Here is a 23,649-nt window from a genome sequence, read left to right on the forward strand (position 1 = left end):
CCATAAACATATGCATGCTTATGATGCAAGCAACCTTTTCAAGTTTGTCTGAAATTTTTCTTAAAAAGTATCATCCAGAGTGAATGCCCATCAAACTATACATGTGTGTGCGTGTGAATGTGTGTTTTTTTGAGGCAATTCAACAGATGGATATGCAAGGAAGGCTTTGCAGGGTTAGTCATACATGTCATTTTTGCTATAACCTGATGGCTTTAGCCCATCCAAATAAAGAAACAATGACACAAATCACACAATTGTGTTCAGAAAAACAGTGGCATCCAGAGAGAAGCTATATATCACTTTTTTTTGATAACCGAAGAACCACCCAACCCAGCATGTCCTTTGGACGGCTAGCGACAGTTAAGACTGGGTCAAAGCCCATGCGGCTAGGGGGAAGTGAGAAAAGCCCACAGAACCAGGATTCTAAAAAGAAATATCTAGCTGACTGGTTCGAACTCTTGACATTGAACACTGTACTCCCTAAGTTCGGAGAGATAACCAACTATAGGTTATCGTCAAGTGGTTGAAGCTATAGATCACAAATAAGTCATTTGTGAGTCATGTCATTAACACCACACATATAGCTACATTTTGAGGGTACCTAATGGATGGCTTCATGTGTAAGAAGAACCTGAGTTCATGCAAATTCCTCAATCACTCATGAGAGTTCTGAGGGGCACTGATGATGTAAGATAAAATATCAGATTCATTTAATCTGCATTTGGTCTAAAGATAGGCCTTTGGATGCAATATGGTAGCTGTGCAATATCAAAATAGCATGGCCATGTGGACACCAGAAAAAATGAGTGATCAGTGAAAGAGGAGAAGAAGCAAAATGGGTGTATAGTTGATGTCAACATCTGCAATATTGCAACAAACAAAAAAAAAAGACTAATAATAGGTTGGTCAAATATAGCAGCTGCTACAAACAAGGTCCGTTGGGGCAGTGTATGTTATGGGGCTTGAAAATTACATGAAACATGGTCTCTCTCTCTTCAGTCTTCACCATTACGATTATGGCATATGGGTAGGTTTCCCATGTTTAGTAATGGTAATGTGAGCCACGTAGTCATGTCCTCTTGAACTACTACGATAAATACAAACACACACACACACTTATCCTCTCTCTCTCTCTAAAACATCTTGGTATGGAAATTATACATAAATAAATACAACTTGGAGAGTAACTTTAGTGTTAAGAAAGGTATACTACTATACTTGACCCTTTGAACTTTGAACACATTTTATATATATACTCACAAAAACCCAGTTGTTCTTTTTGAATATAACGACTCATGTTCAAGGTTTAAGCACACAAAACAAACCAGAGTAAAAAAGAAAGAAAGAGAGAATTAACTTTGTGTAAAGAAGAGAGAATTCCTGAAAAGGAGAAGAGAGAAAGAGTGACACACCTTGTGGACCCAATTGCTGTATTGATTGCCAGAAGGCCGCAATAGAGGGCCTATATAAATCCCTGCAACTCTCCAACTTCAATCCCCTGTTTCTACTCAATTCTTCTCTCACAGGCATTTCAACAAACACCTTCTCTGCTTTCACATTAACCGAACGTTTCTCTCTGCAAAACAAATGGCTAGACCTCAACATCGTTATCGTGGAGTTCGCCAAAGGCATTGGGGTTCGTGGGTCTCAGAGATTCGCCACCCTTTATTGTAAATTCAGTACCCAAATTCATATACTAAAACGTTTCTTTACTCTTACTCTGTTTTTGACTTAAAAACGTTTCACGTTTTTCTTGGGTTGCAGGAAGACAAGAATTTGGCTTGGCACATTCGAAACGGCAGAGGATGCTGCACGAGCATACGATGAGGCTGCGAGGCTCATGTGTGGACCAAAAGCACGCACCAACTTCCCATACAATCCCAATGAGCCTCAAACATCTTCTTCTAAGCTTCTCTCAGCAACTTTAGCAGCTAAGCTACACAAGTGTCATATGGCAGCTCTCCAACTTCAAGTGACCAAGAAAACTGCACCAAAACAGTCCAATGGAACGTCTCAATATAACCAATTTGTCACAAGTGATGGCATTGGAGGAAGAAGAGTTGAATTGGGCACAGAATGGCAGGAGGCCAAATGGGTTGGTGGGGAAGTTGGTCAATTGGGGATCAATCAACAGCAACAGCAGCAGTTTAAGGCACTTGAAGATGACCATATAGAGCAGATGATTGAAGAGTTGCTTGATTATGGGTCTATGGAGTTTTCTTGTCCTGATGTTTCGTCAACATAATTTGTCCAAATTTAGTAGCTTTATTAGTCAATTAACCTCTATTTATCTCCTTTGTTATCCAAGTAATTCTAATAATAAACATTTAATAGTTGAATGATCTCTCATGATCTTGAATTTTATGTATTGGGTATTATTCTCCTCTGTTCTTCAACATAAAGCAATTGTCTAGTGCACACTTCAATCTTTATTGGGTAAAATTCGTGTGAATGGGGGTAATGTAGGTAGCATGAAAAATGGTCTTAGAATATACCCATGAAATGACAAAAACCATTATTATACCCAATACACTGTGGAAAAGGAAAGATGAAAACAGAGGAAAGGCATATAACAAGTTTCTTCCCTTTCATGTATTTAGTAACAGAGAGGGAAAGAATCCAAGCAAAAATGTGGGCGGCTTTGAATGAAGTTTGATATCTCTTGTCTTTTTTTTGGTCATCGAGAATTCTCAGTTCTAACATGCGTAACTGACAGTTGAGGTAGCTCTGAATTCGGGCAATAATTTAGCCCGTTTCACGCTAGTGATCGGTAAGACCTCTCGCATTTACAAAGAATTACTACATTCAATTTCACCATCCCAAACAAAGCTTATTTGTTTTTATATATCTTTCTTTGGTCACCTTGGATATAAAACCCTATCTTCATTTCAATGATCAGTAGACATTTTGTTATAGCTAGAGCTATCGATCTATATAAACTATGGTAATAAATGGGGTAAAGGGGCCATTAGTCCAGCAGGAAAGATCCTCTCTGATATGCTCCTTTAATTTTGTCCTAAATGCCCCTTCCAAACTGTGAGTACAAGAAGAAGCAGACAAAGATTGCAAATTTGGATGGTATATATGGTCATGCACCTGACCATGCATTGTCTGTTTACACAAACATTCTCATTGTTCTCACTCACTTTGCTACTTGATAAGAGAGATTTGACAGCTTTTGCCATCTCTCTCTCCCGTTGCACTAATTTGTAAAATAGTTATTTGTTTCAGCGTTACATCATTGAGATATCACTTTGAAATAGCTAGAATTTTAATCTTGTGTCAGGATTTACGGGCCAAAGGACAGTCTCAGATAGACGGTATCTATGGGGTATAGGCCCCCCAAAAGGTAATGGAGGCGTACAAATATTTAAAAAATTCGTTATTACGGGTACTTCTTATAAATGATCGGACTAATGATGTATACAATACTTAAATTCTTGATGTAGATGCAATATGGTTGGCTCTCATCATTCATAGACTATGAGTGTAATAAGAGCATCGACAAAACGATCACCTTAAAATGATCATCTCATATGGTTCCAACTTGTCTCCACATGAATGAAGTGAGAAAGAGTCTCGCACACCTAAACTTAACAATTATATATATATATTACTCTGAACTAATTTTCTTCATTTTGTTTTTAGTTATGGCTATCCACATCAGGTAAACTCACTTTGTCTGTTGTTCATGGGACTGAAATCAAACACTTTTTAAGAGTGGATGGTGTTTATTCATGCTTAGAAACAAGTTTTTCTTGCAATTTCCAACAATATGGACCTACATGCATGTCACTTTATATTTATGAGCATTACATGATCAACACGGTTTAAGCCAAAAGTACACATATATGATCATACCTATAAAATCAATGGTTGTTGATCATCTACGTTGGAGAAATAATGTTGGCATTATATAACAATATATCTTTGGTTTTCAATGGAGGAATGGAGTATCAATCAAGTAACCTTTATTTTTTGTGTACATGCCATCTATTATCATTTCTAGGATTGCAAAAGGAGTTGGCAATATGTATTCATTCCTGATATACCAAAAATACCCTCCTTTAGAATATTGACATGTGGCACAAGATGCTAAGGAGTATGTCTGACTACTGACCAAGGCAAAGCCTAGGTGCCCATCCGAGAAGAAAACGTGCCGAGGAGCCCACATGAGGGCCTGACAATCAAGAAGAAAGCATCTCGGCTAGATTGAGATGCCCTTCGGTATAATGCCGAACATACCATCTTAGAAGCCAGGGTGATCGAACACTCATGGGGAACTCAGAGTCCTAAAGGATACCAACTCTGCTTAGGAAATGAATCGTGATAGAATTCACCTTCATGTAAATCCACCTAAGAATCAGGAAAGAAGATATCTATGCCTGAGTTAGAACTCTCCAACTTATACAAAAGGGGACCTTCTGCTTTAGATATGTAATTAAAAGACCCTAATCTTGAACCTTACATTTTTAATAGTTACTTGATAGAAAGATAGAGTTCCGAGTACTCCCCTACCGATAACATATATATTGACTTTTTTTTTTTTTTTGAAATAGCATTGAGAAGTTTGTTTGTTATTGGAATCGAACATTAGACATATACATATGCCTAACCCAATCCATTACCAACCGAGCCACCACTTGTTGGTGATAACATATATATTGATTTGAGCGTCAAAGAGATCCCCCAAGAACACTCTCGGGACCCCTTATAGCTCATGTTTTTTCATGTGCAGGCTATCCTTAACATAACCGGAAATACCTTTTGATTTCAATCCTTCCTCCTCATACGTCACCCAGACGGATCCAGTTTTAAAATTCATCAATTCCCATTTTACTTTTCACTCCCACTTGATCATGTGACTGAAAACAACAAGAAATTATATGCCCAATACTTGTAGGAATCTTCCTTTTGAATGCACATGATAAAAATTTACCGTTAATTCAAGACTTTTTTTTTTTTAACTACTTTCCTTTTTAGGTAATTTTTGTTTACTTCTACTTTTTTACTGTTAGTGGAAAAACAACAGAAGTGGTCAATTGTGATTGCAAAAGGGTAGAGTTTTTTTTCTCCCATTTATTTAACCCTTTAAATTATATAATTTGTAGATATTAGTTTTTAACCTTTGAGGTCCATTCCAGTAAATTAATCTCATGTTTCATGATTGATTATGGATAAACTAATTGATTTTGTCCCCCATAAACATTTACAAGATCAAAAGTGGATAACCTTAAATTGTTAATTTCGGAATCCCTCTTATTAAGCAAAGTTATTTGGTTTAATTAGTTATTAATTTTGTTATGAATTTATATTGTTGACTCCAAAAATATATATATGATTAAGTTGTTTATATAGATAGAGAAATTTATTTAGTAAGTGAATTCCATCTCTACAATGATGTAAAATCATTAGCACTTAAGGTGATATTTTTGTTTTCCAAAAAATGCTAAAGAAAAGTAGTCAAGAGTAATCATAATACACATGGGATCTTGTGTCCATATAATGGGGAGAGAAAGAGACAATCATGGGATGTTAAGCATGACAAAACCCTAATTATGTTTATGTCAACTCCATGTTTTTTTTTTAAACGTTGGATATGTTTTATCATTTGATTTAGATACTTAGGATCAAGTAAATTATGTATTGCTCCACCAAATAAGGCTTTTCTTTTCAAATGGTGATTTGGACCATACACACTTGTGTAGGATGAAGACAAAAAATACAAGAAAGTTAAGAATTCAAGTGTTTTTTTGTCCCCGTTATCCCAAATGTTGAAATGGATGCATATGATCATGTGAAATCGTGGGCCTCACATACCTCACATGATCCATATGAAATCGCGTGCGTCTATCTCAGTATTTAAGATATTTAGGACAAAAAAACACTGAGATTCATAAGACTCCGAAAAAAAAAATGTCTCTCTATAGCATGTCTCTCTATCATACTCTGCATGTTCTTCCCCATTCCTTCACATGCAGAGAGGTTACAAAGACATGTTATCCAAATAGTGTCCCCCATTTGCCTATGTTGACATGCACATGGTTTTTAGCTATATATACAACTTCTCCTGTTCTTGTTTTAAACAGACGAACATATATATATATATATATATATATATATATATATATGGTACCATCTCCTTGTAACTATATTTCACTTTTGTGGTAAAAATATAAGAGATTACTGTGAGTGTAAAGCACTTACTCATTGTACACTTTGTCACTCCAATTCCATAACGATTAGTAAGCAGACGAAGACTTACCAGTAAACAAAGTGAAAAGGAGCATACCATATATGTAAATATTCCTCTGCTTTCGGTTCCGGTGCCTCATAAGCCACAAGGTTGGGTTACGCCAGACCGACGTGGATTATAATGCCAATTTGGACAGTATGCAACAATGAAGTGGTAAAAGAGTTCAGAACAAGAAGGAAAAAAAATTGCCAGAAGCAAATATTAGGAAGCTTTCATTTGAATGAAATGTAACAGTACTTAACATCCGGGATTACTACTTTCTCATCTAACTCTAATTCCAACACGGGATAATCGCGTAAACCTATCTCTCATGCTGGATTATTCCCAATCTTACATCCTCTTACAAAATCATCAAATACAAATCTGAAACAAAAGGGATATATGCCAATTATCTGCGCCATATTCAAAAATCTCTTTTGCAAGTGTAGCTCTCAAACAGTGTAATGCTGTTGAATGGTCTCGATATCAAGTCCTTTGAGCTTCACAACGGATTCAACGTGTCCCTTGAGAGTGTGAAGCTCCCTCAACCTGCAGGTATCCGACTTATAATTAACAAAATCAAATATAGAACTAAGATGGTAGATAGCATTTGAGCCGGTGCTATAGCATTACCGAGCAACTTCAGCACGTTTCTTTGCCTGTTCAGCAATCTCAGACATTTCATGGTAATTATTGTTCTTATCAGAGCTTTCGGGAGGTTGCAGGCCATGCAGGGTACGTTGAGCCAAGGCCCATTGTGCCTCCCTCTCTCCCCTTCCATAATCCTTCTTTGTTGTGAAGGCAGTCTGCATAATTAAGGGCAAAATAAAGAAGAGGAATCAAAAAAATATATATTCAGTGACTTATTTCCTTTCCTTTTAATCAAGAAAATGATCAGCTACCTTATTTTGGAGAAGGTTATCCCAAGCTCTGCCACTCAAGGCGAATCGGATGAGGAACTTAAGAATATCCAAGGGAATATAGAAAACCAAGCTGTAGAGCCAGATAACACCAGCCCATCCCCAGCCAATACCTTTCATTCTTGCAAATTCCCAATTTGCATAGACAGCGATGAGCGTGGCAATCTGAATGAATCAATACAGTGTCCATGTCACTTGGTCGAGCAAATAACAAGACAATGATCTTAAAACTGAAAATGTTCACATGACTTACCAGCTGTGCTATAGCAAAGGCACTCAATAGCAGGAGACCAGGCCGTTCAATATAAGACCAGCTCCGGGAGCGAGTGACAAAGATAAGTGCCTGCGACACAATACTCACTTGGAGGTAGACAGCTGCAGTAAGCTCATCAGGGCTATCTCTGATGGATCTAACATTAAACTTTTCCTGCAAGTTTTGTTTGGATAAGATGAATAGCAACAATATATTTAGTGCAACTCTTAGTAGGGTAAGTAAAGAACTCGTATTGACCATAAAGCTGGCTAATTTTATAGCAAAATAATTAGATCACATTTATTACCGAGAAAAAGTCGGAAGTATGAGCTGCCCAGAAGAATATAACAGTCATGATAGCTAAGTAGGCGCCAAGAACAACGCCTGTGGCAAAAATCTCTTTGAGCTTCCATGAGTCAGGCATAGGAGATGGCTTGACTCTGTCTTTAGAAATGGTCATTATTGTTCCATCATTGAGTATGGCAATGATAAGAACCATGAAAGGTGAGAAATCAAACTTCCAAATGAGAGCAATGAGCATGAAACCCAGCACAATACGGATAGTTATAGAGACTGCATAAATGGTGTAATTCTTCATTCTCTGGAAAATGGCTCTGCTTGTTAAAACAGCGCTGACAATCACACTCAATCCAGGCTCTGTCAGGACTATATCAGATGCACTCCGTGCCGCATCAGTAGCATCAGCTACAGCAATTCCAATGTCTGCCCTTTTGAGTGCTGGGGCATCATTCACTCCATCTCCAGTCATGCCACAAATATGTTTCCTGTCTTGTAGCCTCTTCACGATCTCATATTTGTGCTCTGCATGCTTCCATCAGTTAGTACCATGGAGGCATTGACACAAACCAAATAACACAATCTAATTTCAAGTTACACTATTACATGATTTCAAATTGTTGAAATCTGTTCAAGCAAGCTTTCGAGTAATGCTTGCTACTCTGCTGTGTTTTATAGGCAGATATCGTCTAGAAGAAAGGGTTTAGTTTCATTACCAGGGAAGACACCAGCAAAACCATCTGCCTTCTCAATAAGCTCATCAACAGGTAGTGCAGATAAAGACTCGTCCTTGTGCTGACCAAGGAGGGCAGAAGAAGGATACATGTTGGTTCCCATACCAAGCCTCCGGCCAGTCTCCTTCCCAATGGCTAGCTGATCACCAGTGATCATCTTGACATTGACTCCAAGGTTGAGGGCACGACGAATGGTTTCAGCACTGTCATGCCTTGGAGGATCAAAGAGAGGCAAGAGACCCAGAAATTGCCATGGTGCTCCTGGACTTTCTTTGTTTTTCTCTGGAACTTCCTGTAGAAGCAAATAATGTGACCCAAATCATGTCGGATTTTTTGTGTTACATTCCTTCATGACAAACAAACCAACCTGTTTAGAAACAGCAAGAGCACGAAGTCCACGGTCAGCAAACTTATCAATTATGGCGTGTGCTTTCTTTTTCACATCTTCGCGAAGGTTGCAGAGCTCAATAATCTACAACAGGATTTACATGTAATAATGTAAGCAATAACTAATACAAAGCAAAGAAAATAAAAAGCACCGTTAGCATGAGCTGAACGAAGTGTTACTTGTTCTGGTGCGCCTTTGCTGATTCGGTGCCAACTGCCATCAGAGTCTATATATGTTATGGCCGTGCGTTTATCAACAGGATTAAAGGGCAGGAAATGCACCTCATTTATCCCTGTTCTTGCCTGCAGAGCGAAATACAGAACAAAGTAACTGCCAGTCGGATACAGAAGCATAGAAAACATGGATTTTTCAAATGTTTCTTGAAATAACTAGTTCTATAAGTCCTCCCAGTCAAAATACTCTTGAGAAACATGTTTGGATTGCTCTTAACAAATAAGATTAATATTTAAGAAAGAAGTGTTGCTTTGTGATTTCCTGTAAGTGACAGCAATTGCATTGCATCTTGGTGGTAGTAAACGTCACAATCACTAATTACGCTAGAGATTGGACAGGAATTCAGACTTAGCTTCTCCGCTGGATTTTCAGATAATCATATGTATTTTAACTTTCAGTTCTGTTACCAATGACAATGCATATCAATGACAACATCATACTCCAGGGTTTTGCCCACGTCCATAAGGATGTTTCTTGGAATGAAAAGTTTTACTGGACAAATTTTCCGATATCACTAGATAAGCGCATGACCTGTGGATGAGAGAAGAAAAAAAAAGCATTTCATTTATTTCATCATATACCTCCTTGGGATCACCCAACATTCCAACAATACAAGCATCAATAGCATCCTGATTCTCAACCCTTGATGCCCTAGCAGCAGACAGCATCAAGGAATCCCTGTCCACATCTTTCCCAAATACCTGAAGAGCAATTGATTGGAGGATCAATGAATTAAACATTATGTTTTAGTTCTTTTCGCTAACCATATGCTTGGTGTACCGAGAAATTAATTATGGTCATTACCACTCTAAGCATTCATGTACAATTGCTGCATTTACCTCAACCATGGTCTTGTCAACTGTAAGCTTATTTAGAGTGAGAGTCCCAGTCTTGTCACTGCATAGTACATCCATTCCTGCCATTTCTTCAATAGCAGTCATCCTCTTGGTGATAGCACCTTGCTGTGAAAGCCGGTGAGAACCGATAGCCATTGTCACTGACAACACTGTTGGCATGGCAATTGGAATCCCTCCAATGAGAAGCACCAAAAGATTGTCAATCCCATCCCTATACCTTCGGTGCTGAATGGGATACATCACTATTATCTCTATAATTATTCCCACTGCAATGGAGCAAATACAGAAGTTTCCTATTGCTGTCAACACCTGATGAAGTCATCACAATCACCATCCACAGGCATATCAGAAAAAGATGAGTTCACATATATTGAAAATTACGGGTACTCAGAAGTCAGAACTAAAATAACCCTTATAGATTTGGTACCTTTTGGAAGTGCCCTTCTCGATTAGTGCTGTCAACGAGATGAGCAGCTTTTCCAAAGAAGGTATGCACACCAGTGGCAATGACAACTGCCTCAATCTCACCTTGCTTGCAGGTAGATCCAGAGAAGACTTCGTCACCAGGGTTCTTTGTGACAGGCAAGGACTCACCAGTAAGGGAAGACTGGTCAATCTTGAGAGGGTCTCCCTCCAGAAGACGAGCATCTGCTGGGACGATGTCTCCCAGCTTGATGCTAATCACATCTCCTGGAACCAAGATTTCTGCCTCCTGCTCACTCCATCTTCCGTCTCTCAGAATCTTGTAATGGTTTGGAAATGTTCAAAGTGCATTAGATTTTAAGTCTAATTTTGATACAGGAATTGCATATATCCAACAGATACTGCAGACTCATGATACAAATTAAGAATACCTTTGTTTTGGGAGCAAGACCAGCCATAAGAGCAGCTGCGGCATTGCCTGCGTTGTTTTCTTCTATGAAGCTTATTGTGGAGTTGATAAATAGCAATGCAACAATGCCGACAAAATCTTGCCAGTCTGGGGGTTTGCCCTGCATTTGTTTGTTGAAATGAATATATATATAAAACTAGGTGTCTTGCAGTTGGAAGCACGGAGAAAAAGTTTGGTTTCTTACTCCCCCATTTGCCAACGCAATAGCCATGATAGCAGCAATCTCCATGACCCATGAGAGGGGATTCCACATAAAACCCAAGAACTTCAGAAATTTGCTCTCCTGTCAGGATTATTTTTAGGAGATTTATCAGCTTCTCATTAACTACCAATCGAGACTGCAATTCAAATCAATAATACAAACAAATACAAAGATTTCAAAAATGATTCAGGAAGTTGCCTTTTTCTCTTCTAGCTTGTTTGGGCCAAAGATTTGAAGCCTCTTCTGCCCTTCTTCTGATGACAAACCTTCTCTGGAACATTTTAATTGTTCAAATACTTCATCAACCGGAATGTTCTCCTGTAAATACACAACATCACTGGCACGATCAACATATTTGTTCACTGCTTGCAGCTCTTAATAACAATTAGCATTCCGAAGTAATTTCTATTATGTCTTATCAACACCATTATTAGCTTAGAATTAGATTCAAAAGCCAAAAAAACGGAAGTAGCACGAACCAGAACGATTACATCGCAATATCAAAACCACGTATCGAACACAAACAGCACAGGAAGAAAAAAAAAAGAACACGAGAATCATGAATGTATGTCTAAAACACGAATCATCAAACACTCACAAGGTCGACGCTCTCGTTCCTGATTTCCTCCAAGCTGATACCTCCGTTCTCCACCATTGTTCACCTCCGGCTACTACACTTTACGAACAATGTATAGATACAATTTTTCACTTTCTTTACACACGTATACGCGCTATAAGCCGGTCTCTTAGTCAGTCTGCAATTGTGAACAGGTACTACTGGTCTCTCTCTCTATGAGCTTAGCAGACATGGATTCATGGAACACGAACTCCGGTGATTTCAAAATTCAAATAAAGCAGTGGGAGGATAAATAACAGTGGAGCTCTGGAGTCGGAGTCTAATTTTGCTTTTATACCATGTACAACGAACCCCATATGAGCGAATGACCGGGATCTTGTGGACCCGGTAATCCAGCTTGTTCACTCATTATCAACCACGACATCTCACACGTTGTCTCTCCCAGTGACAGACCACTGTTTATCTGCCACTTGTCGGACTGTTCAACATTATTCCACGTGTCAATCACTCTGATGTGAAGATGAATAGTCGTTTGCTTTTTTTCTTTTCCAAAATGATATATGTCCATAATTTTTTCATCCATAAACTTACATAATGTAGGTGGTATGCTTATGAGGCATGCCACATAGATTAAAAAAAATAAATAAACTTTATTAAAGAAGCCACATAGGCATGCCACCTAGATTATGTAAGTTTATGGATGAAATTTTATGGATGTGTAGTCCTTCCGTTTTCTTTTTATGTTAGGGCAAATGCAATGGTTGCTTATTTGCTGGGCCAACAAAAATATTGACCCGGTCCCACCTCTATTACACAAAACGTCAATTCAAACACGTATTCTAATACAACCACATCAGTAAAACACATATTCTAATACAACCACATCAACAAAACACAAATTCTTATACAAGGGGATTTGGAGAGGGGAGGACTCGCACTCACTCCCTAGTGGGTGGGCCGTCCTGTACATGTCAATCATCTTACCGTTTAACACGATTGGTTTGGCAATAATCATTTGTTTAGGATTCGAACCTACGCTTTAATGGGGGAGAGTGGTCATAATTGGTGAGTCAATTTTTTGTTATTATAATTAAATCAAAAACAGATAACCACAAAAAATAATAATAATAATAATACTTCCTCATACAAAAAAAATATTAAAAAATCTTTATTCAATTCTTGATGACTAGCCAAAATAAAAAATTTGAACCAAACTTATTCAATTTTGTAAAGGTTATTAAAACCAGGCCGGATTGATCTGTTCAACCAGGGGACCGATTTCTATTTGGTTTAATCTATGCATGTGGATGGACCCAAACTCCTGAGTTGTATCTTGAGTTAATATGGGCCACCATCCCCTGTGTCCAAAAGTCCGTTTTAAGTCCATGGAACGTGAGTTTATCCCCGATCCAAATTTCTTACATTGTATTAGAGTCCAGGAGTGTGTGTTTGAGACCCAACAAGGAGGCCTGTTTAAAAAAAATTTGAGGCCTCCCACCTCTAAACACACTAGTATAAAATATTATGTTATACTAAACAAAACTATGAAGTAACCTTACATAGTCCATAGCAAATATGTTAAAACATGAACAAATGCTATGTTATTCCTAAGTACATGAATTATGCTTGAGATCTCAAAATATGATTCCATCTCTTTTATCGCCAATTAATGTAGATCGTTGGATGTTAAGTGGGTCTTACATGGGTGTATATAAGAATAATACCTGTGTGAGCTCTGAAGCTACTTTGGGGAGCTGCTGTCCAGATAGGTGGAGCTGCAGTCCAGACATAGACATACTTTGATCTATGACAGTCAGGAAGCTTGGCAGAACTTTTTCTGTCCGGACAGGTGGAGCGTCCCAATCAGGCAAAAGCATTGCTCTTCGGACGGGCTCATTTACTGTCCGCACAAATGGAGCGAAACAGCATTATAGAACGCAAACTGTTTGGACATGGCCGAACATACTCGCAACTAGTATCTTATAAATTGAGGATATGTAGCATTACTCTATCTATGACAACAATGGAAAGTAGCAACAGAAGCTTCAAGGCTCGTCTTAAGAAAAAAGAATAAAGGCAAAATGTTTATTCTGCAATTGTTTATTGCACAAAAATAAAGAAAAAGCAAAGGCGAAAAAGAAGAAGAAAAACAACCTCGAGTTCTTCGTCATCCTACAAATTTTACATATGAATCCTATTATTCTAAGGCAACTGAGCAATTCCTTTACTCTTCAGTTATGGATTCCAGACTTGGTTGCCACTGCTCAAAGGACGACCGCCTTTTCGGCGAGCTAATTATGTGGTGATCTTTGTTCCTTCTCCTGTTAAGCTTCTTGGTCTCAGACAAACCAAAGCTACCACTGCTGCTGCCTGTACTTGAATCATCATCACTTTTAACATCAATCCCTGCAATGAACATATTGAAACAACATCTGGGATTCGTGTTGTCGCCTTTTTTGGCTTGTTGGGGTTCAAGAATCAATGGAATTGAAGATGAAGACTTGAAGGCGAGTCGCTGGAGTTTGCGGATTGTGCTGAAAGGGACTACATAGAATTTCTGACCAAGATTTAGTTCTGTGGCTGGTGCAACAACTGCCCATGGTTGCTTAAAAACATGTGGGTATGCAACGACACATCTTGGGTTCCGGAACATGATCTCGGATGCAAGTACAGGCCTGTCATGGAGCTCAATGTGTCCTCCTGGATGTACAATCTTTACAAACATGGATTTGGTGGTATTGGTGCAAAACCACCTTGATAATGCCATGCTCTGTTTTCGAAGAGACTAAAACAGAGAGAAGAAACAAAGGATTTCCATGGAAGTAACCAAAAAAAAGAGTTTTTGTGGATCAAAAGTCGATGCATACTTTTATGCTCCAACAATGGCAATTTGTTTTGCTCTAATGCCATTGATTAAACCAAAGCTACAACGTTGATTTCAAGAGTTACAATAACTTGGTCATGTGTTGTCTTATACGATAATGGACTTCATTGAAATTTGTCTCTATATATTCTTTGGTATGTCTGTTCCCTCAAATGCAACCCATTTTATTGAAACAAACACAAATTAGGAAATTCCCATTTGGGTATTGATATTCCAAGACAAATAGCGCAAGAGGTATTGTGAATAGCACGCACCATGCTAACGACATGTAAAACTGACCGAAGCCTAGGGTAGGGGGTAGAAAGTGGGACAAGCCCATGGAACCAAGATTTCACAAGACAATATCTCAACGGGTGGATTCAAATTCCCGATCTCAAACACCATAGGCCCTAACTCTAAAGAGGTAACAACTAAGTTATTGCAAGTGATTGTAAAAACTGTTGATGATAACAAAGAATGAGAGATACTTTGTGGGGTATAAAATATGAAGATCCTCCACCTTTTCTTATATTTCATTGTCAAGTGGGTTGTGCAGGATCAGTTTCATTAACCGAAAACTTCAAGGAACTTCAGAGTCGTTTACTTAAGATGCAGACAACAAATCAAGCCTTTTGTGCTTTGTTCTTTTATATGCCATCCTCATTGTTTGACTGTCTTATTCTAATGTCGTTTTCTAGGCAACTTGGATGGAGAGAGGGGACTCAAACCCAAGCATTGTGGGGATCGAACCAGCTCGACTACTAGTGATCCCCTTATTACTATATGGATTTCTTAGCCTCCCGTCCTTTCCAGAAATGCATCCGAGAGCCGGCCATGTATTTTTGTATAATGTACACTGACATTACCAAGGTGATTTGGGTTTTCTCTCCTTTTTATATTCTTGGACCTCTTGACATTAGTATTTTGTCCTAAACTCATTGTTTTAGACCTCTACTCCGATACTATGTTGAGATTAGTTACTTTGAGGAATTTCACATCATTTATACCATGTTCTAACATAGAGTAACATAACAGAGAACTGCGAATTCATTTTCGAATCTCACTGGTATCATGGACATACAACTTTTACATTAATAAAAAGTGGAGACCCTTCAAGCCAAATCCAAATTTGTTCGACATTATCACTATATTGAGTTTGAACAAAAATCTGGACGAGCATTCTATAACAAGCGACTCTCAAAGGGAAGCTCTTGAAAACTCGGAAGATGTTCCATTCCGATAACTACAGAAGAATTCAATTTACATCTCCCATAACGGGAAACAAAACTTTCTTCTGCCACGAATTCTAGCAACTGAATCTCTCAATGAAACAGCCATCCAAGAAGAAAATTAACCGGAAAAATGACAGCTATATTTGGACCATCTTGAAGAGAATCACAAGGTGATAATGCCCAGCAAGATTGTCATAAGTGAGAGGGCTGTGCGAGTTTACCTGTTACGAAATTTTTAATGACCCTCCAAACTCAAGAGGTACAAGGGGTATGAGGGAGTGCAGAACATCTGTTATCAATGGCCTGTAACTTGGTTCCGTTTGTACGCAGAGTACTGCCACAGCAGCCACCTGGTTTGTGGTTATGTGGATTAAATTTGACAACTATAACAAGCATAACTAACTCGCAAAACTTGATATAGTATCTATTATATATACACCTGATATAAGTGCTTTAAATCCATAGTGTCTCTGATAACAGGATCCACAATGTTCGGAAGCTTTAATCTGTCGGTGAGCTGAGGCATGGCCTGCATGTCAAAGTATCTGCACAATTAAATTTCAAAAACGCAGAACTTTCATGGAAATTCAAGCAATAGAGAGTCAGCAGAAGGCCATTGAAGGAAACTTACCCATGTTACTACAGACTGACAATGAGATGGTGACATCTTTTCCACTGGTTTTCGGCCAGTTAGGAGCTCAAGAAGAACAACCCCGAAAGAAAAGACATCACTTTTGTCGGTGAGTTTACCTGCCAAGGATATATGCCAGTGAGTATCATCCCAAGAAAACGAGAAATGTAGCAATATTTCCTACTAAATTCCCATGTTTTAGATTACTCACTTTTAGAACTCTAGCAACAACAAACATAGGTATTCTGGTGAGTAAGAATACAACAGCAACAATTATAAACCAAATATGTTTCGGAATACCTTCTAAAAGGTATTCTGGAGCTACGTAACCCAAAGTTCCGGAAAGCTTTATATTCTTGTTTTGGGTTCCGGCTGTCACTGCAAGGCCAAAGTCTGAAAGCTGAATCCAGAAAAAACTCATTAAAGGAAGTAATTTATCAACAATCATGCAAACCAAGGTTCCGCAAGTCATGCAAAGCTGTTTTACCTTGGCATTAAAGTTGGAATCTAGAAGAACGTTAGATGATTTCAGATCTCTATGGACTACAGGGGGGTTGCAGTGCTCATGGAGATATTCCAACCCTCTAGTCAAAAAGTAAAACACCTTTTAACCACATTAGCAGAACATAAAGAAGCAACAAACAAATAATGAGAAAATAACTTGACCTACCTAGCAACATTGACAGCAATTTTCAGCCGCAGAGGCCAAGTTAATGCTGACCCATGACTAGGTCCTGCAATGTTCACCAAATGCACACAAGATATCGTAAAGATTGGCATTGTTCCATTCATCTTTCATTCATCTTTTTTTTAAAAAAAAAAACTTACAAAGAAGTTCATACCATGTAATTGACTCTCCAACGACCCATTGTGCATCATCTCATAAACAAGAAACCGCATTTCCCCATTAATGCAGTAACCCATAAGTGAGATTACATTCTGATGCTTGATTTTCACCAGCCAGTTCAACTCATTCTGCATTTTTACTCGAAAATTCAAATCACACACTTGAGAAAGATAATCAAATCCACAAAAGTAAATATCAGAATCAGTTTCAGGTAAACCTTATACCTCGAACTCTCTTTCAGCATCCTGGCCGCTGCCATCTAAGCTCTTCACCGCTGCCAGAGATTTTTCATCAAAACGAGCTTTATAGACACGTCCACGACCGCCTTCCCCCAAAATATTATTGTCCCGGAAATTTTCTGTTGCAGCTTCCAACAACTGGTAGTCAATAATGGCAACTGAACCCTTCTTGCTGTTAATTCTGGAGCTGTTGAATCTCTCCTTAAGTGGACTCAATGAGACCCCCTTTGCACTAATGTCTGATTTAATGGACAATGAAAAAAAACCTTAAGAAATAAAAAAATGTAGAAGCAGATTACATACTTCAAGTGAAAAACAGAAAAGAAAAACAGATGTGAGGAACTGGTGAGATACCGATGTTCTGCTTAGTCTTCTCATTGGAATTCTTCAAGTTTCTATATCTGCAGATCCAGAAGCAAACTAGAGACAGCAAGAGGCATCCAAGGAGACTTGAAGCAACAATGAGCGCCACAAGAATTCTCGTGTTCAAATCTTGGTGATCCACCACTCTAACCACGGGAGTCCCTGGTCAAACATTAAGAAACTTTACCAAAACATAGTGATTTAGGAAAATTTAAAAAAAATATATATATCAAGGATCAAAACAGAATCATGATCAAGACTAGAACTAATAATCTACTCCAAACTAAATTAGTTATATTTGATTAAAAGAATCAGCCTGTAAATGGGATTAACTTTCATCTTTTTTGATGAGAAAACTGAGGGATCAATAATAGTTTAAATGCAAGTGAAAGATTCAAGCTTTTCAGTTGCTAAGTTTTCCTCCTACATGTCTACATTGAATTGCAATAACTAACATCAGTGCCTTGGTGCCAAAGATCACATGTTCAAAAGTCAAGTCTTTTCCTTTTCTTACATCTCATCAACAGAACCAAGAATCTAAGTTCAGCGAAAAAAACAACCTACAATCTCCAAATCTAGACTGCATATCAAATTCCAGTGACTAGGTTTTCCAATGTGAGTTTGAATTTTGAATCAAATTAATTAAATACATTACACAAAATAAAGATAGAGAGGTTCGAGATTCATGAAAAGAATGTATTTAAGGACAATGCGGTGTGCATTTTCGGAAAAACCTGGAGATTGAGCATCCATTTCTGCAGAAAATGTGAACTGGGTTTCTTCCCAAAATACCCAAAAATGGTGGTGAGAGTTGACTCGGGTGAGGTAACAATTATGGCTGACCAAGTGAACAACAGACCAAGAAGAATCAAAAGTCCTGCAGTGAAGCTTCTTTCTTTTTGTAGTGGCCTTCCCTTTTGAATTTTGCTTTTGTTGCAGAAGATGACAAAGAGACCACAATACAAAATAAGGGAAACCCAGAAATCACTTTCTTTATTTTTTCAAATTTTTTTAAAAGTTCTGATCTTTGAGATGTGAGACACCTTATATCAAGGGAGGATGATGGCGATAGTTGTTGGACTAGATATACCCAATTATTCTTTGCATATTAACCAAACTTTCTTCTTGAAAAAAAAATTTATCTGGAAATTTAGTAATACTACTTACTTACTTAGTCGGTGGCATTTGGAAAGGGTGGTGGTCACACTTTGTCTCACCCATATTTATCTTTATTGAGTGATATTTTTTCGCTGCTATCTCTTTTCTGGACGGTATGCGTTAAATATTATACATTGTGAGAATAGAACTTCCATTGCTGATTTCTTGCAAAGTTGAGAGTCTACTCTGGTGATTCATCAACTATATATGTGATCAGAAGACAATAGCAATAATCCCTGGTCATCTGTGATTCTCAGTAACACGAAGCAGCCTTAACCAGCTGTATGAGAAAAACAAACAACAACCAACCCATAAAAAAGCTAAAAATTTGACTTTTGTGCATTGTACTTGTGATACAGTCACAGGTCTCATGTGAATTTTTTTGTGTAGAAAATAAATAGTTTTTTGGTCATTTTCAGCAGAGGGGGATGAGATTATTAAACCCATTTTTACAATGACTAATGAACTTGACTAATTTGCACCATTGATATTGCACACATGGGTTAGGTTCTTTTTTGTCTTTTTTTTATTTCTTACACGTGTTTGGTTGAAGGAAGGAACTAATCAAAATATCAGATTTTAGGGCAGATTGTGTGTTCATGACTAAATTCAGACCAAATTAGCACCGACATCCTCCTTGCAAAAGTCACCGACTATATTCAATAACTGTAGTACTAGTGTTTGTGTATATACTGTTCTTAAGAAAATCCAACTCTCATGACATCGCACACTTAAGCCATTTGTTAGAGTGGTAAGAATAATACGTATCACTTCGATAATGATCGGGATTCGAATCTCCCTCTCCCATTTCAAAATTCTCATGACATCAAATTTGTCACTTTTTATTTTTGTTGACCTCGCATGGGATCGAAAGAGCCCTACAACATGGTGTAAACATGGAGGGTTTTATTTTCTTATCATGATAAATCTCACCACTTATTATAGAAAGGAGAGGCTGATATGAGATTGAATCATGTCCCCAAAATTAGCCACGTAAAAGTCTCAAAGGTGAAATGACAATCGGTTTTGTATAACACAACCGAGTGACATATTTTAAACAAAAATCAAGTCATTCTCACACAACGAATTTATTTTTTCAGTATAATAATCAATGATGATTATTGATCTAAAACGGACAATATTGATTTATAGAGTGTTTTGAATGAATTTTCTAATATGATATTGGAGCTAAGACTCGGCCCATTAATCTGGGCATAACCTTTACTTATCCGCTTGTTATGTCTAACATAATTCAACCCACAAGTGTGTGGGGGGTGTTAAGATTTTAATCCGCATTGGATTGACATAACTCAATCGAATGACATATAAGCAAATGTTCAATCACTCTCTTACACAATCAACGCATTTTCTAAACCTAAGAACTAAAGATATATAACTGTTAAGAACAATAAAGTTCTGCCAGCCTTTGATTCAAAAGTCAAAACCAACCATATTAATTTGTAGTGTTTCAGCTCGGTTTTCTTAACACTTTACTATGGATAATTTGTAATCATAATTGGCCACATCAATTTAAATGTTGGTAAAAGGCAACTCAAAAGATTAAAATGAGTCACAAAAAATGGGTTGATGGACAGTCTCAACCTCACCCATGAAATACAAATAATTTTTCTGAAATGAACACTCTCCATGTGCTTTTGAGTTTACTTTTTTTTTTTATGTCAAGTGGTTTTAGCTTTAGAGAGGACAAACAGACATGCCCATCACTTCATTAGTGGGAGGTTGGATGCTGGAGATCCATGTCTTTATTAACCATCAAACAACTTTTACTTTGATTTTATGATCTTGTCTACTATACTTTCTACTAGTGGGCCATGTTAGGACTTGACTATTTAAATAATGTTCAATTTTAGCTGGCTTGTCATAATCATCATAATACAACTTTATTAAATAATACTATATTGAATGAATTAAGATATATGGGCTATTATCATGGGCCGCAGGGCCTGACAGGCCAGGCCTGCATTTTCACGGGCTTGGGTGTATCTGTTATGCGCATGAGCCGGGCTTGGAGGGTAGTCTAGGCCCAAAATTATTTTCAGGCCGGGCTTTGTTTGTGCCTTTAAGTATGAGGACCGGCCCCCGTTAAAAACAATTGTTTTAAGTTCTCAGGCCATAATCTCTGGAAAAAAATAATCAGCACATAAAATGACAGTGTGATAATAGTGCATTTAATTATGTATTTCTCAACTAAATCATGCTCGAATTAGACAGTTGTGTATATAATATAATATACTTTTGGTAGGTAAGCCATTATTAGATATAATTTTAAATCTTTCAAAAAAAGGTATAATTTTGAATAACCTCCCAGGACAAGGTATCTCAACTTTTAAAATTTAAAAAAATTGAAGATAATATATAAATAAAACCAAAAAATTGAAGAGCGTTTTTGGAAATTCAAATTTTGACACTTTTTGTCTTTTAGTTTGAAATGATAATTATTTGGCCGTTACTCTTGCCACCCCCCCCCCCCCCCTACCCTGCAACATCTGTAGCTCAGTTACCTTACCTCGTTCGCCGTTGAAGGTCCTATATTAAACACCCTCGCCCATCGAACGCTCTACCCCACCCTACCCTCTCAAACACAAATCCAATGACGGAGAAATCCATGTATTTGCCAGATGAATGCTGGGAATTGATTTTCAATTCCTTTGACAATGATCGTCACTTCGAATTCCCCTCTTTAGTCTGCCACCGATTCCTCTCCATCACCAATCAGCTCCGCCGCACCCTCACCATCACCAACCAAGTAGTTCATTCGCTCCACGCCCTTCTCCGCAGATTCCAGAATCTCAAAGAAATTGAGATCCGCAATTTCATGGGTGACCTAGATTCCCTCCTCTTCGAAATCTCGCAATTCAATTTGGACCTCGAATCGATCGATTTCTCGAAGCATAAGCTGTTTCCCTGTCTGGGTCTGAGAGAGCTCGGACCCAAGATGAGGAATCTGAGGGTTTTGAATTGCTCGAACGTTCGGTTCTTGCAAGATAGCGATGTCATTTCGATAGGGTTTGCGTTTCCGTTTCTCGAGGAGCTTGATATCAGTTATCCTAATTATAGCGATTCTTATTGTCCAGATGGATTGTACTCGTCTCCCCGATGTCTCTCAGAATGTCACGTAACTGATGCTGGGATTGTTGAGTTGTCATTGAAGCTACCGAATTTGCGTAAGATCATTCTCTCTGGAAATCGGTTTGTAACCGACAAATCCCTTGCCTCGCTGTTGGTAAATTGCTTGTTACTTGAAGAAATTGGGGTTCGTGATTGTGATTTCATAACCCAGAAGGGAATTGGTACGGTTCTGCGTTTATGCCCTAATTTGAGTTCCCTTTCCTTGAATAGAGTTACAGTTCCATGTGCTGATTCCTTGTTTGAAGATTCATTTGCCTTTGCCAAAAATTTACGTGAGCTTGATCTTTCACATTCATCTGCAAATGATAAATTGCTATGTGGGTTAGCAAAGGCATATCTTCCTTTGAAGAAACTCTCTTTCTCTTGTTGCCGCAACATCTCATGTGCAGGGACTTCATTTGTTTTGTATAATTATCGGTTCCTTGCATATTTGGATCTTGAAGGAGTTAGATTCCTCTCTGATGAGATCCTCTTGGGGTTATCTATGTTTCTACAGAATTTGACATTTATAAACCTCAACTTTTGTTCTAAGTTAACCAATTTAGCCTTCTTCACCATCACAAGGAGCTGTCCTCTGTTGAGCGATATCAGAATGGAAAGAACAAGTCTAGGAACTCAGGATCTTCCAATGGATTTTGCGGTCAATAACAAGGTTAAGTCCCTATCCTTGTCTGCAAATCCCAATTTGGGTGATGAATGCCTCAAAAAGATTGCATTTACATGCCCCAACTTACAAGTGCTTGATGTTAGCCGCTGCCCGCGTATTACAGATGAAGGCATAAGCGAGATTTTGAGTAGTTGCTGTGAGATTAGGCATTTGGAGATCAACCATTGTATAGGCATAGGTAACTTCATTATTGACTGTCAACTTCCCTGTTTGGAGGTTTTGCGAGCTCAGGGACCTGTGATTAATGATGGAGTATTGGCACTGCTTGCAGAAAGAAGTCCGGGGCTTCTGCATTTGGACTTGGAATCTTGTGTAAATGTGACAACTACTGGGATCAAGAAAATCGTAGCAAACTGCATAAAACTGAGGGAGATCAATCTGAAGTGGTGCAATAATGTGAGCCTTGATATCGTAGCTTGGATGGTGTTCTCAAGACCCTCGTTGAGGAGGATAGTCCCACCGCGTGATATCGTTAGTTCAGAAAGCCGGAGGAACTTTTTTTTGCTCCATGGATGCTTTGTTGATGACAGCGGTAGGAAGCCCCTATAATTCTTGAAGTACATTGGGTTTTCCAGATACTTTCTGTAAAAAATTATCTCAGAAAATGGACTCTTTAGATCATAGATAGTTATTGTAGTGCCTTGTTTGATGCTGTTTACTCTCCCCTTCGCCCCTTCTATTTCATGTATCTGCTAAACCCCCTCTTCATCATCTTTAAAGAAGTGTATAGGGAGCAAAACCCCGTGTTTTAGGCAGGTACTATTCAATCATTATTATCTGTTGGAGTAACTCATATCAATGGACTCCAAAGCAACCAAAAGGCTTAAATACCATTGGTAATCGTAGATTGATGCAGGTACCGACACAAAATGGGTAACTTTTAGTCGAGACAGAGACCCGGAGGATTGTA

The 23,649-nt window shown here is 38.2% G+C and overlaps 4 protein-coding genes across 4 annotated transcripts; 2 read left to right on the plus strand and 2 right to left on the minus strand.

Moving 5' to 3' along the window:
* The first annotated feature begins 1,478 nt into the window (after positions 1-1,478).
* LOC120010434 (ethylene-responsive transcription factor ERF003-like) lies at positions 1,479-2,364 on the plus strand. Its single transcript, XM_038861233.1, has 2 exons — positions 1,479-1,670; positions 1,765-2,364. Exons 1-2 carry the CDS (start codon positions 1,588-1,590, stop codon positions 2,243-2,245), a joined length of 564 nt encoding a protein of 187 aa, XP_038717161.1. The 5' UTR covers positions 1,479-1,587; the 3' UTR covers positions 2,246-2,364.
* Positions 2,365-6,450: 4,086 nt separating this feature from the next.
* Positions 6,451-11,867, minus strand: LOC120011147 (ATPase 9, plasma membrane-type). Its single transcript, XM_038862211.1, has 15 exons — positions 11,611-11,867; positions 11,211-11,330; positions 10,995-11,093; positions 10,773-10,910; positions 10,346-10,660; positions 9,901-10,227; positions 9,643-9,762; positions 9,007-9,129; positions 8,807-8,911; positions 8,422-8,731; positions 7,716-8,230; positions 7,409-7,582; positions 7,138-7,320; positions 6,869-7,041; positions 6,451-6,784 (listed from the first exon to the last, which is right to left on the minus strand). Exons 1-15 carry the CDS (start codon positions 11,665-11,667, stop codon positions 6,688-6,690), a joined length of 2,856 nt encoding a protein of 951 aa, XP_038718139.1. The 5' UTR covers positions 11,668-11,867; the 3' UTR covers positions 6,451-6,687.
* A 3,654-nt stretch (positions 11,868-15,521) lies between these two features.
* Positions 15,522-18,814, minus strand: LOC120011148 (probable receptor-like protein kinase At1g80640). The gene is made up of 10 exons (XM_038862212.1): positions 18,499-18,814; positions 17,756-17,926; positions 17,387-17,640; positions 17,158-17,290; positions 16,986-17,049; positions 16,803-16,899; positions 16,616-16,715; positions 16,316-16,434; positions 16,124-16,213; positions 15,522-16,034 (listed from the first exon to the last, which is right to left on the minus strand). Exons 1-10 carry the CDS (start codon positions 18,515-18,517, stop codon positions 15,909-15,911), a joined length of 1,173 nt encoding a protein of 390 aa, XP_038718140.1. The 5' UTR covers positions 18,518-18,814; the 3' UTR covers positions 15,522-15,908.
* A 2,604-nt stretch (positions 18,815-21,418) lies between these two features.
* LOC120010968 (F-box/LRR-repeat protein 2) lies at positions 21,419-23,516 on the plus strand. The gene has a single exon (XM_038861939.1). It carries the CDS (start codon positions 21,534-21,536, stop codon positions 23,286-23,288), a length of 1,755 nt encoding a protein of 584 aa, XP_038717867.1. The 5' UTR covers positions 21,419-21,533; the 3' UTR covers positions 23,289-23,516.
* Positions 23,517-23,649: the final 133 nt, after the last annotated feature.

The sequence above is a fragment of the Tripterygium wilfordii genome, chromosome 12, assembly GCF_013401445.1.
Source record: "Tripterygium wilfordii isolate XIE 37 chromosome 12, ASM1340144v1, whole genome shotgun sequence".
Lineage (NCBI taxonomy): Eukaryota > Viridiplantae > Streptophyta > Magnoliopsida > Celastrales > Celastraceae > Tripterygium > Tripterygium wilfordii.